The 17,863-nt window shown below is 40.0% G+C and overlaps 1 protein-coding gene and 1 non-coding gene across 2 annotated transcripts; both read right to left on the bottom strand.

Annotated features, from left to right (window-relative positions):
* Positions 1 to 2,393: 2,393 nt before the first annotated feature.
* On the bottom strand, positions 2,394 to 11,818 carry VGlut (Vesicular glutamate transporter). Its single transcript, XM_064683139.1, has 8 exons — positions 11,441 to 11,818; positions 10,116 to 10,486; positions 5,781 to 6,111; positions 4,447 to 4,683; positions 3,425 to 4,075; positions 3,175 to 3,360; positions 2,891 to 3,106; positions 2,394 to 2,819 (listed from the first exon to the last, which is right to left on the bottom strand). The coding sequence occupies exons 2-8, from the start codon at positions 10,163 to 10,165 to the stop codon at positions 2,595 to 2,597; spliced, it is 1,896 nt and encodes a 631-aa protein (XP_064539209.1). The 5' UTR covers positions 10,166 to 10,486; positions 11,441 to 11,818; the 3' UTR covers positions 2,394 to 2,594.
* A 4,077-nt stretch (positions 11,819 to 15,895) lies between these two features.
* Positions 15,896 to 15,967, bottom strand: TRNAC-GCA (transfer RNA cysteine (anticodon GCA)). The gene has a single exon. It is a non-coding gene; the product is annotated as a tRNA-Cys (tRNA).
* Between the last annotated feature and the right edge of the window lie 1,896 nt (positions 15,968 to 17,863).

Here is a 17,863-nt window from a genome sequence, read left to right as displayed (position 1 = left end):
ATTTTTGTTATATAATACTCGCTACTAAGTACTTTTTTTGCTGTTATATAATACATTTAATACGATTATTGGTGATGTCTACAAAGTAAGTGCGTCTATATAAAAGATAAATTATATTAAAAACAAATGATGAAGCAGAGTGAATATAAAAGTTAAATTATATTAAAAATAAATGATAAAACTAAGAGAGTGCTTTCAAGGTAAGTGTAAAGGAAATATTTTCAAGGTGAATTGCATAATATAAAGTTAAAGAAAAAACATATCTGTGCAATAAATCTATAAAGTGCAATGAATAAAATTCAAAATAAGAAGGACTTAAATCATAATTAAATATGAATACATTTATATTTTAACTTTGTGCTATTTTGTGCTATTCTATGTACAATAAAATTCTTTGTTAAATATTAATAACAAAAAGTTCTGCTGAGCTTAACTTAACTTTTGAGTGCATTTAAAAAGAAATTTAGATTTATATGAATAAAAAACATAAATATTTGTATTAATTAATTATAATATTCATAATATTTATGTTAATATTTATATATTTCTAAAATCAATTTAAATGCAGTAAAATATATATAATTATAATAAGGAATAATACTATATTGTTTTTAATAATAAATTAAAGTGTGCATTAATTTTGAAGAAAGTGCAGCAAAAACATAAAATAACTAAGGAAATATTTAAAATAATATAAACAAAAGAAGTTGAAAGAAAATAATATTCAAATAATTCTAATTAATAAATACCTTAATTTAAAAAGAAGTTATATTTATTACAAGAAATCGTATATTAATTTAAGACCCAGCAGATTTTTATTATAGACATCTTGTTCTTTACGTTATATGAAAAACTATTAGAGTAAAATATTTACGATGTATCGAAGAGCATATGAAGACCAATGCTGAGGTTATTAGCGTCTAATGCTAGCTACTATCAGCCTAAGCTAGTATATGTTTTAGTACCTATATCATGCCATGTTCAAGTCCTGCTGAACCAACGTGCAAATACAAAAGCATATGTATATATGACAACATAACGAACTAAAATACCATAACTATATGTATATCTGATTAATAGTTGTTATATAATGCATAAGTATATGTTTATATGGATTTTAGAGTTTATCATTCGTGCCGAACATCAACAATTGCTTATTGTTTAGAATTGTTTAGATTAAAATTTACTAATGCCCAGATATATATGACATCTAGAGCCGGGTGTTTATCATACACAGAAGAATATCATCAACGGTAATACAACTTGCAGTTTTCACTTACATTTTCATTTTCGGTTTTTCTTTAGCTACTTGCATAGTTAACAACAATAATTTGCTATATATTATAATATATGTAGCTATAAAGTGACTATATAATTTATGGTTTTAAATTATTTATAATAATATTTCAATAACGGCTTGAGACGTGCTATGTTTGTTTCTGGATTATGTCTGTTTATGATATACACAAATGTCAAATATTATAATTGTTAATTTTTCGATTTGTTTATTAATATGCTGGAGCTTGTAAATAGAAATTTCGCGTAAGCGATGCTTAAAAGTAGACTATATATTTGATTTTGTTCTCTATTTATACCCCGAACCCACTGAAAATTAGAAAGAATCTTCTCGATAAATATCGATTTCGAGATATAGCTTACTTAGGCATTACTCGAAGATTATTAGAACTAGATACACTAAAGTTGGTATGCAGGCTCTCGTATATAGTATATGCAGATTAAGAATATTTCAATATTTAGATACCTCCCCTATTTCAACAGAATTGAGGAAAACTAATTTTTACAGGGTATACAAAGACTATTTTTTGCCCCATTGAAGCCCTGAAAATTGCATTTGGATCGGACCATAAGTCGCAATGCAGATTAAGAATATTTAAATATTTAGATACCTTCCCCATTTCATCAGAATTGAGGAAAAATAATTTTTACAGGGTATATTTTGTGCCACATTGAAGCCCTGAAAATTGCATTTGGATCGGATCATAAGTCTCAATGCAGATTAAGAATATTTCAATATTTAGATACTTCCCCTATTTCAACAGAATTAAGGAAGACTAATTTTTACAGGGTATACACACACTATTTTGTGCCACATAGAAGCCCTAAAAACTGCATTTGGATCGGACCATAAGTCCCAAAGTTAAACAAGGAAGGATTTGCCGTGCATAGAGATAGAAATCAGTTCAAATATCTGCAACGGCAGCTCGTCGTTGGGTTCAGGGTATCTCCCAGTCGTGCACTCCCGACTACGGCACTATTCGTTATTATTTTATTTCTTGTGATTTGTGTGCGGCGCCAAGTTAAACGATATCTTTCGCGTACAATATGTAGTTGCTCTGTTAGGTACATAGTTTCATTGTGTTAGTGTCGTGAGAGTTTTGTTTTGTTTCGTTTTTTGTTTATGTAGAAATTCGTTAGACTCGGCCTGAAAAGTTGCTGAACAGTTAATGGTCTTTCAGTTAAATATATCGCGTATAGTATCTTATATACAAATCAACCCCATCAGGAACAAACAATAAACGGCTTTTGGACTAGAACTAAAAGCTAAGTTAGATCAGATTGTGGCATTGATTCTCTTACTGCTGCTGATAGGCCGGCTGCTCGTAGGGATTCGTTGAGGGCGGCATTTGTCCTTGCGTGTAGTCGTAGGCATTGTCCACATACGGCGGCTGGGCGGGCTCCTCGGCAATGGGTGCAGACGCCGCCAATGCAAATGGATTGTTGGCCACGTGCCCGGTGGCGCCATAGCTAATGGCATTCGGTTGCTGCATTTGGCTCTGCTCCGTATATTCCGGTGCGCCCTGGAAACATGGCAGGAGGGGTTAGATTGTGTCGCCAAAGTGCCTTAGCCCTGGCGTGTTGCCCGACTTACAAATTGTGTCTCCTTCATGTAGGTGCCCAGCATGCCCGCCTGGCTGGGATCATCGTGTGTTATGGCGCCCGCTGGAGGCGCCCAGACCTGCTGCTCCTCAGGCGGCGGCTCGGCCCATGGCTGCAGCTCGCCGGAGGCAAAAATGCCATAGAAAGTGCAGCCAATCAGATGAACACAAGCGGCAAGTGTAAACACCGTAGTCCAGCAACCCGTGGGCTGTAATCAGAGCAAAAAGCTTGGGTAACTCGGTAGCTAAACCAAGACCTGAGCAAATCTCAACTTACATTCGCTTGGATGAGCCCGTCCAGCGCATAGGGCACTATGATGCCAGCCAAGGTGCCAATGCCATTGGATAAGCCCATCAGGATGCTCGCATATCGAGGCGCAATATCCAAATGATTCACATTGTAGCCGGATATGGCAAAGCCGCTGAAGGCGACGCCGCAGGTCAGCGCAAACATAGCGCCCGTCTACAAGGAGGACATGCTGTATATATCGAGAGGCCAATCACCTGCCTCACTGCCCAATACTCACCGCCGTGGAGGAATGCGCGACAAATAGAAAGAATAGACCCTCCATGCCAAAGCCGCCACAGTTGAAGAGCTTGCGCACATTCGTCGTAGAGAGTATGCCATTTTTGCGCAAATGATCCGCCAACATGCCGCCAAAGGGCACAATTGTGGTCATTATCAAATGGGGCAACGAGCCCACAAATCCCGCCTCCTCTACCTTAAAGCCAAACTTGTGCTTGAGAAACGACGACTGAAACAGCACCAGCAAATAAAAGTTCCAGGAGCGGCAAAAATTTGCCACTATTATCGCATAGACGGGCATGGAGCGCATTATTTGACGCCACGGAGTTGTCTTGAACGACGGCATCGTCGGATGCGCCGATTCGCCCAGCGACTTCTCAATATACTTCAGTTCGGGTATGCTAATGGCGGGATGCTTGCGCGGATTCTCAAAGCACAGCCAGATCCAGAACATGTACCAAATGATGCCAAATGCGCCATACGCATAGAAGGGCGCCTGATAGCTAACGGCATCGGCCAGCAGCCCGGACAGCGGCAGACCCACAACGACGCCCGCATACGAACCGGAGAAGGCCAATGTGGCCAGGCGGGAGCGCTCCATGGGTGGCGCCCAGAAGCGCCAAATGCCGTGACAAGCTGGATATGTTACACCCTGTGGATGGAGAGAGGCAGTTGCTCAAAATGATTGCCAAGCCAAACTGGCGAACACACACACTCGCACACACTCAAACGCACACAAAGAAATCGCATTAAAATAAATGCTTTTGTTATTTTCGTTTTCTTTTTTTTTTCTGTGCCCAACCCCCGACTTAGGAAATGTTTTCATTTCACATATTTGCTTTATCATAAAGCAAAATCCTTCCACTTACCCGCCACACCCACCCCCGGCACAGACAACGCCCCCGCCCCCAAAGCTAGTCATGTAATCCTTGGCTTTGATCTGTCGCCGGGTTGGCGAAAAATTCGAAATCGAAATCGAATTTGATTTGGAATTTAGATGTTGTTTTTTTCTTGTATACTTACCTCAAAGAGTCCTTGCAGCACGCGCACACATATGACCACATGGCCGTGCATCAGAGTCATCGCGAAGGGCACAAACAGATGCAGCGAGGCGGAGCTGACAATCGACAGCCCGAAAATCTTGTTCGCCGGAAACTTGGATGCAATAAAACCGCCGGGTATTTGTGTAACCAGATAGCCCCAGAAGAAGGATGAATCCACATGGCTTTCCACAGCAACCGTCCAGTTCATAAAGACAGTCTAAAGAGAGGGGGGAGAGAGAGCGTGTCAAAGAGATTGAGTCGGAGAGAGAGAGCAGGAGGAAGAGCCAAAGAGGAAGAGTCACAATCATTAAAATTTGTGCCGCGGGGCTTTATTAACGAGCGCCAAGCGGAAGCTATGTGTGTATGTGTGTGTGTGTTTGGGTGTTTGTCGGTGGGCGTGGCTATGTGTGTGACTTTTGAGTGATGGGTAAACGCACACACACACACACACATACACTCTAATTGACAACAGCTTTGCCATCAAATGAAGCAAATTTAATCCCAAACTCCACACATGTCTTTTATGTCTCTTTAGATGGTATTAAAATATTTTATATTTCAGTTATTCACTTGAAGAAAAACATTTGAAATTTGTTTCAATAATAAATATTTAAGTTGCTTAAAAATATTTGTTCTTGTTATTTAATATCAAGCAACTTTTTATAAGTTTTGCATTAATTATCTGATGAACTTTAAAGTCTTCATATGTATCTTGTTAAGAACTAGATATTTTTTCCAAATAAAAACTCATTTTCTATGGATTTTTCCGGATTCGTATCATATGGCTAATACATGGTCAATAAATCATATATATGGTCAATATATTCTTGAAGAAAATACTTTTTATAACTTAATGCGTAATACGCACAAAAGCCTCACCTTGGAAAAATGCTAGAAAATTGTTACATTTTTCGTTGAGTTTTCCCATACAGCTATTTGAATTAATTTCATGATATAGGGATCCGTCGTTGTTGATCAGAGTTATTCAGATTTATAATATAGTCGTTCGATGCGACCAATTTCAATATACATATGTAATGCAATAGAAAGTCGGACCTATGCAAAGTTTCCAGAGGATAAAATTTAAGCTGTTTAACATGGAATAGGGAAGTTAGAGGGACAGACGGACTTGACTTTAAAGAAATCGATATTGAATCGATTGTTGCTACTGACTTGGAACTCTGCTTCCATGCCGTGTACACAGGTGAAGACCTAATTAGAATACTCTCTGCAAGGGCATTATATATTCCATATTTCGTCTGACCAGTTTCGTCTGTCAGTTGATCTTCTTTTTAGCAAGGAATGGCTGCTTACCCCATTGTGCTCGCCTTTAAGCTTGGCGGCTGACATGTTGCAACGCATGCCGAAGGCAATCATGAATCCCACGCAGGCCATTGTAGCGATGGTGTACCGTGCCGGCATGCAGGGGCATTCCGCCTTGCAGTACTTGTCGATTTTGCGCAGCGGCGGCCGTTCGATCTCCTCGAAGGAGGCGGGCGAGTCCGGTCGATCGTCGTCGTCGTCATAGGCATGTCCGCCGCCGGGGCCGCGTCCCTCGCGCTCGGCGCCCTCCATTTCCTCATAGCCACCGTGTCCGCTATGATAGCTCTGCGATATCTCGAACTTCTCCATATTCGGCTTGAGGCTGCAAAGATGGTAAGGAGAACACAGAGGGCATAACTCATGCCAATTAGTTGACAGTTGCAGCCAAATGGGGCAGCAACAGGTGAGCAAGAGAGAGGGAGAAAGGGAGAGGGGCATTTGGTCAGGGGGAACAGCGTGTAAAAACACAAATATTTTCAGCTTGTTAGAATAAGAAACCCCTGCTGGCCTGCTGCTGCCTGTTGTTTTCCCAGCGGCATTTGCGGCTTCTTTTGGGGGTTGGCATCGAGTCATCCAATTGAAATAGAATTCAATTTTATTAAGTGCCGATAGACCAGGGGGACATTTCAAGTCGATTTGGCTGCCAGGTAGCGATTTTTTAACGTCCCTCGATTTGATTTCTCTTGATTTATAAATCAGATTGCGGCTTAAAGCTCGCCATTTAACAGCGTTTACCGCACTGACAAAGGCTGATTGATGACAGCCTGTGTGTATTTTGGCCTAATGCATGGCCATGTGGCGGGAGCAGCGGCAAAGGCCGCATTAACCCTGCCTAAGTGACACATCAGCATTGATAACCTCATCAGAGGCTGCGTTAACAACTCCCTGCTCTCCTCAGTCTCTCTGGCATTTCTCTTCATAAATATCCAGACATTCGCCTGGCCCCCGCCCCAATACAAACTAATAAGAAGCCACCAGCAAGAAGAAAAAAAAATGCCACTACTGTAGAGCAGAGCCACATCCGAACTTCCCAGCGTCGTCTTCGTCGTCGTCGCCGTTTGTCACATAACTCAACTGTCTGCCGGCAAAGCTACCCTCGTCTGGTCACGCAGCTTCCTTGTAGTCCTTGCGCCTTGACCGACTTTAATGCCGGCTCGTCTGACGCCAATTTTATGCGCTATTTATGGCCATTCGCATACATTTATGCATTGTGAACATTGGAACTTTGTCGCAATGTTTGTCAGGCATTGAAAAGACACAGCGATAGCTATTGGCAAGGATAATGCTATATCCTCGGGTAATTATCTGTTTTTTCAAACAAAAGCTTCTTCTTAGCTTGAAAACAAAACTGTTTGCCCTGACTGGCTGATTGATAATAACTGAGAAGCACAATCAATTAGAGCTAAGAAATTTCATATTCTACAGTGTATCTTAACTGATTTTAATGCACAAGCGGGATTTTTAGAATTCCACCCGCCAGTGTGGAAAATTGGTGAAAAACAGTTACATTCTCTTTTATTTCCTAACATCGAATCCGCTTCAAACTCATTTTCAAAGACGTGTTTCCTACATTTCGGCAAATCCACCTACCAGAGTGGAAAATGGGCGTCCAAGTTTGTATGGATCAAAGTCTTCAGTTCCGTATAGACCTATATAGACCCATTAATTACGTTTTCAGCGGTTTTGTGTATTCCGCCCATAGCTGAGGAACATGTGTGGAAAACTTGAATTATGTTGTCTATCGTTCGAACGCCTTAAAGCTCATTTTCAAAGGTCAAATAGAAAATTACATGTTTCATAGGTTGGGTGGAAAATTGATGTCAGAATTTTGAAGCAGAAAAATTTTCATCACGCAAAGCTGGCAATTTAAATGAAAGTTTGTCCAATATTTATGCTACATTTTTTGTACAGCTTGATAATAAATACAAAATTGGCAAGTGCATATCAAATTCGTGCTAAGAAAAACTTGAATTGTGTTTGGCTCTCTGTTTTCTTGTTATTTTTTTTCGCCGCCTTGATAAACTATTGCGCAAGTTTTTCAGCCACTTGTTTGGCGCGTTTGATTGTCAGTAAAAATTTTGCAGACTTTTCGGCGCCGCATAGATTATAGCTAACTGGCGCCGCGAAGTCAGTTGAAGACAGTTGTGGTAGCTGGCAGTTGGCATGAAGGTTGCTTTAACTTGGCCACAATGGCGCGCCCATTAGGCGGGCATTTAGCTTGAAAATGGGGCCAAATGTTTGACTTGGCGGCTTGTCAGCGTCACGAGAGAGTGCGACTCCTTCGACTCGACTCGACTCGACAATTCTAATTTCATTTACAACAAAGGAGCTGGCGCTGAGAGGCGGCAGCTTGTCCTTGAAGTTGCACACGCATCTGGAATTTCTTCGCGACGCGCTCTTCGAGTGCCACTCAGCTTCAGCTACAGATCCTGTGTGCGGTTGGCATCCTGGCAACCATTGAATGGCTCGTAAAAATCAATTTCATTTGCGTGCAGCCTTTTGAATTTCAAGCAGCCCCTGCCCGTTGCCTGTTGCCTGTTGGTATGCAATACACACTCTTTTTTTTCACACATTCCTTAATGAAAGCGAGCCACAATGGCAGCTCACCTATTGTTCCAATTTCTAATTTGCGCCCCGAAAAGTCCTTGAGAAATCAGTTGTACAATTTCACTCGCATTGAGTCCTGTGTCGCGTGAGGGCGTGCTCATAAAATTGCATACCAGAAATATTCACACACATCTTGCTCCTGTGCTGGCCCAATATGACTCTCATGACTCTTTATTGTGTTGTTTGCGCCAGCAACTAGCACTCGATGTGTTTGCCACAGCAGCTGCCTCAGGAGCTGGCGCCGGCTTCCGTTTGAGCACGTGCCGCAGCTGGCAACGTGCACGGAATTCCTGAGCCAACGGTGAGCATCCTGAATGTCTCGGCATGCCGTTGCGTTCATTCCCACCATAACTGACGGGCAAACTGACTGACTGATGCACCGACTAACTGATTGACCGATTGATTGACTGAGTGATTGCCTGACTGAACTAAGTTGTGCGCAAGTTCTTTAACTTTCAAAGAAATTTTTAGGCGTCTCACTAATTTCATAACTTTGCGATGCTTCATAACTGGTGATTGATGGACAGAGTAACTGACTGACGGAATGACAGATTGATTGACGGGCTAACTTTCCCATGTTCTGGAGACCAAACTAACTGATGTACAGACTGACTGATTGAATGACTGACTATCCTTTTGTCTGAGTGGCTGAACTACTGACTGATTGACTGACTGATTAACTGACTGACTGACTGGCTGACTGACCGGTTGGCTGATTGACTGTCTAATTGACTAACTAACTAAACTACTGACTATCTAACTGAACTGACTAACCGGCTGACTGACTGAGAGATTGATTGACTGACTCATTGACTGACTGATTGACTAACTGATTGACTCACTGACTGACTAACTGACTGATTGACTAACTAACTGAACTACTGACTAACCGGCTGACTGACTGAGAGATTGACTGACTGACTGACTCATGCTGAGCGCAACTTCTACAACTTCTTGCGGCGCTTTTAATGACTTGTTAAGCATGCCAATAATTTTACAACTTTGCGACGCGTCACAACGCGCGACAGCGACACGTGCCCAACTTTCGCGACGCCGGCAAATCTCTTTGACTCCCCCTCTCTCTCTATACAACTAAGTACTTGGGCATATTTCCACCTACTCTCCGCTCCCATGTCGAGTCCCTCATCATCCTTTGCATGGTCAAGTTCAACCAACCACGCAGATTGGTGTGAGTCAAACCTGATCAACGTTGCGTTAAATTAAATTTTTTTTATTCATTTCATTTCAGTTTTTTGGTAAGCTATTTGATTGCATTCATATTTCAGTCTCGGCATATTGCCCAGTCATCATTTTGACACTGTGCAACAAACTTTAAACATTTTTCAGACTTGCAAAAAAAGCCACAAAATCTAAAGGAGAAATAAAGCAGAGCTTGCCACAAAGTAGAAATAACTTCGACCCCCACCATTTATCTAACCATATTTGGTAGATTTAATTTAGCAATTTAGCCCGAAAATTGCATATGAAAATATTTACGGCTTGGAATATTTCCAGTACAACGGGCAATTATATGTTAAGAATTTTTCAAGCCGAGCCTCAAGGCAGCCGTTAACCCAACAAGCGATAATATTTATATATATTTTGTTTAGCAGTCATAATCCCATCGAAAATATCCGGTCATTTCGGCTTTGTAATGATTACAAATTCTGTTGCACAGTGTAAAATCATGATATACGATTCGTTCGGCTGGCTACTCACCCGCTGAAAACGCCCGTCGCCTTCTCCTTAAACGCCGTCAAGCCCTTCATGATGCGGCTGGTTGATGGACTTTTTGTTTTTGTTCACTGACTGCTCTCACTTGTTGTTGTTGTTGCTGTTGTTATCGTTTGTGCGCATAAATATTTTGTTGCCTACTTCACGGCGGCTGAGCGCTGTACTTTTGGGCGTGTCGAATCAGCAGGCGGCCAATTTTGCAGCAGTCAACAACAAATTTTATAACTCAATTTTGGTTGGTTCGTTCTGGCTCTGGCTGAGTGGGGGGAAGCTTCAGTGGGACGCCATGCAACTGTTGTTGTTGCTATTCGTTGTTTCTGTTGTTGTAGCCGAAAGGTGTTGCATTTTCACAGTGCCTGCCAAAAAGATATGCAACATTATTAATGTAATTTTTGTGTGTGGGCTCGTGTTTTGCTGCTGATAAGCGAATCCTACAAAAAGCCTCATAATTTGCCACATTCGTCGTCTTATTTGTTGTTATTGTTGGTTGCAAATGTTGCCAGGACGTTTCTTAAGCCGATTATGTTCATAAATTTGCCTGGCAGCTGATAGTCGAGTGGAATTGAGACTAGCAATTGGGTTCCTTTAGGGTGGCTTTGGTGGGGAGGAGCAGTAAATTATTTCCTACATGTTCAGGTTAATAAAAAAAGTCTGACTGCGAGACTTGGATAAAACTTTCTGGGAGGCCTCCATGTTTAAGAAGTATTTCAGATTTTTTATTTAGAAAATTTCACTATATTACTATTAATATTATTAAAGCATAGTTTAGATAAAGCCTTTTAAATGCACACCGAAAATTTCTTAAATTAAAATTTTTTAAAATTTTCTAAAAAATAAATAAAATTCTTGTTATTTGAATGCGGAACTTTTCCGCATAAATGTTATTTCCCCATTTATCACAGAATGGATCTAAGAGATAGATATACTAAGAGAAGAATATTAAATATTCAAATAATGAGGGGGCTTAAGTTCCATTATTAAAAAAAATACTTCCAGCTTGATAAATTTTTACTTAACTTGTTTCACTGCAAGTTTATCATCCTTTAACAGCAAGCACTTTTTCCTTAAAAAATCCTTTTCGAAAGATATTGTAATTTCTTCTTAACAATTCCATTCGAATAATTCTAAAAAATATCTATTATATAAACCAAACTCTATATTGCATCTTCTCTTTAGGAATTCTATTTATATAGTTCTAAGAATATCCAAAACCTTTTAATATGATTCCATCTCGGAAAAATCAATAGCTATCTATATACAATCGTCACATTCAACATTTGACCTTTCGTTGTTCTCTGTTTCTCACTTACATTGCTCGCAAGTATTGCGTAATCCATTCTGGCGCTGTTCTCGATTAGGTAATCGCTTCACGTAATCCCAAACCAGTTATCGTTATATTTTATAGTTATATTTTGTTTAAGTTATTTGTTTAATGTAATTTAATAATTATGCAACCAAATTTTAATATTTTAAAATAATTTTTGTTTGGTTATGATATCACAAATAAGGTACACAGATTATAGATATATATATATATATATATATATATTTAGACGTAGCTCAAATCGCATTAAACATAACACGTTAAGCTGCAAAAAGAACAAGAGATGCGAATTTTTACAGAACGTGTTAGGATTAGACACAAATAGTAGGTTATGCCAATGATTTTTTTAGGTTAGGTTAATTTTATAGTTTCTCACGATTTCTAAGCAACACACGCCCCGCCAAAAAAAAAGAGAAATTACTAAAACTAATTAGAAACTAAAAGTTAGGCTCTCTCTAGAGCCGACGCGACAGAATTCAGACAGAGTTGAGGACAAGCCCGGCGGCAATCTCCGACAGCAACGATGACGACGACGACGACGCGGTTGCGGATGGTGTTGACGATCCGCGTTCAACTCTGTCTGAAGACTGTGCGGCAGTCAGGCGCGAACATGGACCACGCGAGGATCAGACAATGCCAGAAACTCAGGTGGCGCGGCCAGAATGCGACAGTTGCAACATGGGGCAAGTACATAAGCAGCTGTCTCCGTCGCATGTGGCAGGACAACCTGAAGCTGGAAGCTATGTATATATACTGAGTTGTGGGCGGGGCGGGGGGGGCTGTTGTATGTGGGTGCTACTTGGTATATACACTGGAAATTTTCGACTACTGGAACTGGAAGGTGTACGCGTGTTCATTTCCCAAAGAGTTTAACGAGAATTCCAACACGATTTTTCAGCTGATTTTCAAAAGCACAAAGTTAGTATTAACTAATTGTTATTTAAGCAAGATATATACGACTTTATATAGACATATATATATATATAGATATAGCCAGCCACTATAGCTGGGCACACTCACTGGCACTAACGCTGCGGCGCTGGCTTGGCCTCAGCAGGACAACGCACGAAGTGAAACTAACGGCACAAGCATGTGCCCTTCTTGTCTGGCCAGCCAGCGGATGCCCTGGTCCAGATTATGCTCCGACAACATAATCGACAGAGGCCATCCCGCTCGCACACACACGCAACACTCGCCGCGACAGCACGAGTGTGGTGAAAAGCTTCAAAGGAGCAGCTGCGCAGGCTCAGCCTTGAGGCTGTGCAGGAATTTCAGCGTAGCGCAGCATTGGCCAAGGGTTGATTGGCAACAGTAGCAAACCGTATGGGCGGGCGCCCCCCCTTTGGAGGTGGGGGCAAACCACCTGGCCGGCGTGCACCAATCAGCGTGCACCTCCAAGCATGCTCTATACATATCTGTATATAAGCATGGAGCAAGTGGCGCTAGGGGAATGGCAATGCCAATGTTGCTGGCTGGCATGCCAACAATGTGAATCTCAGCGGTGCATGAAATGCTATTAACATGTTGCCACGCCATCCAGCATTGTTTTGTTACCATATATATGGTTATTATGGCCATTTCTCCAGGCTGGCTGGCTGGCTGGCTGGCTGGCTGCCTGGCTGGCTGGCTGGTATATACACACACATACATACATAGCGCAAATGTCAGCCATTTTGAATATTTACATTGTTTGCTTTCAATCGCTTTTCCATCTTTCCTGCTTGGTTTGATTTTCACGATTTATGATGCACAATACAATACTGTCTATTGGCCAGAAATCGCATTCAATTTGTTATTGATTGCCCAAGCTGAATGGTCCAAGTCCAGTTTCAGTTTAAATAAACGAGAGAGTGGCTACGTTCCATCAGGCTATTTGAAATATTGCAGTTTGTCGTGCTTGTTCCGCCATGAAAATGAATTAATTCTAGCTTATCATAATAAATGGCTGCCTTTCTGAATTACTGTAAGGAAAACTGTGTCAATTTAGTGAAGGAAAATAAATTATATTGTCATTAAGTTGATATTTTGTAAAGGCAATTAATAATTGTCAAAGCAATCCAATTATCCTTTTAAATTTATAATCCTACATCAGTAAAACTTACTGTTTAACAAATTTGAGGCATATTTCCTACGCTATTTTAATATATATACATAAATATATGGTATGTAAACAACAGAGATACTAAGAAAGGTTTTCTCTCTTTGGGAGAGATTTATTATTCAACTACTAAAACATAAATTAATCATATATTTATATTGGTTTTTTATCCCGTTTCTAAAGATTTACAGTTTGTTGTTAACTTTTACAAAAATATGTTCAATCGCTAGAAATTATTTATCAGACATATAACAAATTTGGACTATTAAAATATTAAAAAGTTGTTTATTAAACATTCTTTTATAGGCATTCCACAATATTATTTATATCATATAATTTATGGAATACCAAAGAGAATAATTTACTAAGAATTATATGGATTGTATTTATATATATATAATTTATATGTATATATTATATATATATATTATAGTAAACCCATATTTTCATCTATAGAACTAAGCATGTTATCAAAATAGTTTGGTCGTATGAACATATAATCTTGTTAAAATGTATATTTTTTATTCTACTATATTTAATTATTAATTAAATAATTAATTGATACAATAAACTTAGCTAAATTTGAAATTTTTTTATTGCTTATTGATTTTTAAGCCTCATATATCTTCGCAAGCCGAAGATTTAATGCCCCTGAAGATATTTGAGAATATTGAAGCTCGCAAATGCTGAGTTTGATGAAAATATCTTGAAAAACTGAATATTTTGTCATATAAGATCCCACCTGTTAACCGATCTTTCCCATGGCAGCTATATCACATAGTGAAGCTATGATGATACGATTTTGCATATAGATACGGATAATAGAGGAACTAGTCCCGAGCTTGGACAAGTTTTCTTAATAAAACAAAAAAAAAAGGGTTTCGATACCAGAACTTACCTTTCGACCGATCGTTATTATGGCAGCTATGTGTTATAGAGGTCCGACCCAGCCGGTTCCTACATATGTACTGCCTACCACAGAATTTCAAAGACGATAGCTTTAAAACTGAGAGACTAGTTCGCAAGAAACAGACAGACAGAAAGACGGACAGACGAGCGGACAACTACGTCTATATCAACTGGACTGTTGATGCTGATCTAGATTATACAAGCTTTAAGAGGTCGGAGACAATATTATAATACCCTCTACAAGGTTATTAAAAAGTAAATATGGACACTTATTTTTATAAATATTTAATACTTTATAAATTTAATAGTTAACACAAAGGGAAATTATATCGGCAAACTAAATACATGAAAGTGCACATAGGAATGCATACGATATCCGTACTATCTCAAAGTTCTAATAAAGTATCCACTAATCTTAGCCAACACTCTGAGCAACTGCCTCATTTCCCATAGCAAAAGCAACCAATTCAAAATCCATAAAGCCCAATGGCTCTTAGAATTCTCCATCTAAGTACTTTGCTGTATGCCCTCCTGCTGCCCCTGGTCCTGAGCAGCTGCCCTGGCGACGTTGCTAATACGACGCATGAGCCTAACCCTCATAAGCGTAGAGCAAACAGACAAACAGTTGCAACTCAGCCAAAAGCTATAATAAAGTTGCGGATGTAAATAGCAACTACAACAACAACAGCAAGGAGAACAGCAACAAGCAAGGAAAAACTGGGAAATGAAATGAAAATCAACAAAACAGCAGTCATAGCCGCAAAGGATTTTCACAAGGTTTTTTTTTTTGGTTCATCCTGTACGCAAAAGGATACATGACAAGGCGAAGCCCACAGGAAGTGAGAGCCGCCCAGACAGTCGGGCAGACAGTCGACAACAGTCAGAGACTATGTGGCGTCTACAACAACAACAACAACAACAAGCACAAGCACAACAATTTCCAGCTATGATATTAAATTTCCAGATTTTTCGGCAGTGAATTTCTATGTGTGTGTGCGCGCTTCCGTTTTACTATTTAAACAAAGCGATTAAGGGTGCGCATCCTGCGCCTAAAAGCAGCCAACAGAAATCACATTGATTGACATAAATGAAGAATAATCGAATTGCGCTCATAAAACTCCAAACTAAGTGCCAGCCCAAGCGGCGGCTCAAGTGTCATTCTATCTAGCAAGGCACAGTGGGCTTGACTTTACATTTAGCTAACATTTAAAAATTGTAAGGAACTAAAATTTAAAAAAAAAAAATGCAGCCAATAATACAGTAGTTTTAAATGTATGCTAAATGAAAGTAGCTGATATGGCTTGGATAAAATAAAAATAATTCAAACTATTAATCACTTAAGAAAAAAGATATATAACATTTCTCAGAGGACGCAAGGAAAAAAATAAAAATACAAACTTTTCATTATATTCGGGTAAAAGAATACTTGAATACAGGGGACACCCGGGTTTGAACCGGGGACCTCTCGATCTGCAGTCGAATGCTCTACCACTGAGCTATATCCCCATATATATCACATGCAACTGTTGCTAAACTTGCATTTTCAATAAATAAACACCACTGTGCAGCCCTCTAAATTGTAGGCGTGGGCTTTTTACCCAGCCTCATAAATTGTGCGAAAAAAGTGTCAAACTTGAGTTGACAGGCGGAGGACAGCAGTGGAATGGGAAGCGCGGGGGGGCACAGGCACGATGCGCACGTCAGCGGTAATTAGTGCAGCGGCGCCCAAAAGTCGGCTACAATTTCATTTGGCAACAATTTGTTGTTGTTGCTGTTGTTGCTGCTGCTGTTGTTGTTGTTGTTGTTGTTGTAACTCTTGCACTAATTACAAAATAACTTTTGCCGCCTTTTTCTCTGGCTGCGTTGTCATCTTTGTTGGGATTCCCCGTGGCGTCTATGATGTATGGCTTTTCGTTGCTGGATTTAGTTGGAGAGGGTTATCATTTTGTGGGAGCTTGGCGGCATCCGCTTTTGGATTACAGACAGCAAAAGGCTTTCGGTTTTAATTACCAGCCACGAGCGGCTTTAAACTTTTTGTTTCGCCAAATTCAAGCACACACAGAAATATGCTAGAGATTTTGGCCAAAGCGTAAAGTTTGTGAATGGTCATCAGCAGTCGGCATGGATATGGACATGGACATGGACATGGACATGGATGGCTTGTTGATTTAGCAGATTCATGCTGTCAATCCACACGTCCACCCACTCAATCACAAACTAAACGCTGCGCTCGGCTCGATAAGCGCGTGCCAACGTAAAGCGTAAACCGTAAACCGTTGGCCGTAAACCGAAACCGTAACCGAAACCTGCCAACGCGACGGACCTGTTGTTGGGGGTGTGTCGCCCGAGGAGGGTTGTGTGCATATCTGTGTGGCACGAAAACGATTTCGCTTTCGTCAGCCAGAGATTTAATATTTATTTTTGTTTGTGTGCAAATAGCTGGAAGCGTCACAGATATGAGACGCAGCACGTATTGGTTGAGTTCCTCAAGCGGATTCAAGTTGTTTTGCCAGTTATTAGTTTTGAGACCCTGATAAAAGTGCTTGTCTTATGCTTTCAATTCCAACCGTGTGTAGTCGACACAACGGAAATGGGAAACGATGTTTGCATTCCTGGCAAAACTTTATTTGAACTATACCATTTCACTAACATCTAGCTTTAAAGAACAATTATTTGTATTCCATATAATAAGGGAATTCCCAATCTTCATCATATCATGTAGATTTCATGTAGACTTCATAGACTTAAGAAAATGGTTAGATTCGGTTAAACTCTTTATTTAAACTATACCAATTGCCTTAAATGATTTTAATGTGAATTTCCAATTACTGTTCATTTGATAGGCTACTCTTAAGAGGGCGCAACAAGAAGAAGTTCCAAAAGGAACATATGCCGCCTAATGGTAAAATGGAAACTGGCCAACTTTTCGGACAACATATTTGAACATCCATATAAATGTCTTTTGAATTATTTTCTACATTTTTGCATGTTTAATTAGCATATGGCCATTTTGTGAATAGTGCCAACCCCATCGCGAGCATCCATTAAGGCCAACAACAAATACATTCACCAGGCACATTCATATTTCCAAAGTGAATACAATGAATAACGACACAAAAGCCAAAGTGCCAACAACAAAAGCAAAACGAGCCGCTTGCCTGAGCTGCAACTTTATTTTAAGCTAGAATGCACACACGTTTTGTGCCGCCAACCAATCCCCAACCCCGCCGCCAATCCTGGCGCACTGCCTGCCACAACGGGCGACACACCGGAAACGATGCTTTTGCGCCCCGGCGTGTGTCGAGCCTTTATGAGTTTTTGCTTTTTTACCCTCAAAATGCATAAATACTTTGTATATACTTATATATCTCAGTTCGTAGAATGTCTTGATTAATGTTGGCG

This window comes from Drosophila montana, unplaced genomic scaffold, assembly GCF_035044405.1.
Source record: "Drosophila montana isolate Dmon_TW-CO22-7 unplaced genomic scaffold, ASM3504440v1 contig_2582_1, whole genome shotgun sequence".
Lineage (NCBI taxonomy): Eukaryota > Metazoa > Arthropoda > Insecta > Diptera > Drosophilidae > Drosophila > Drosophila montana.
This window is presented reverse-complemented; position numbering and strand designations above follow the sequence as displayed.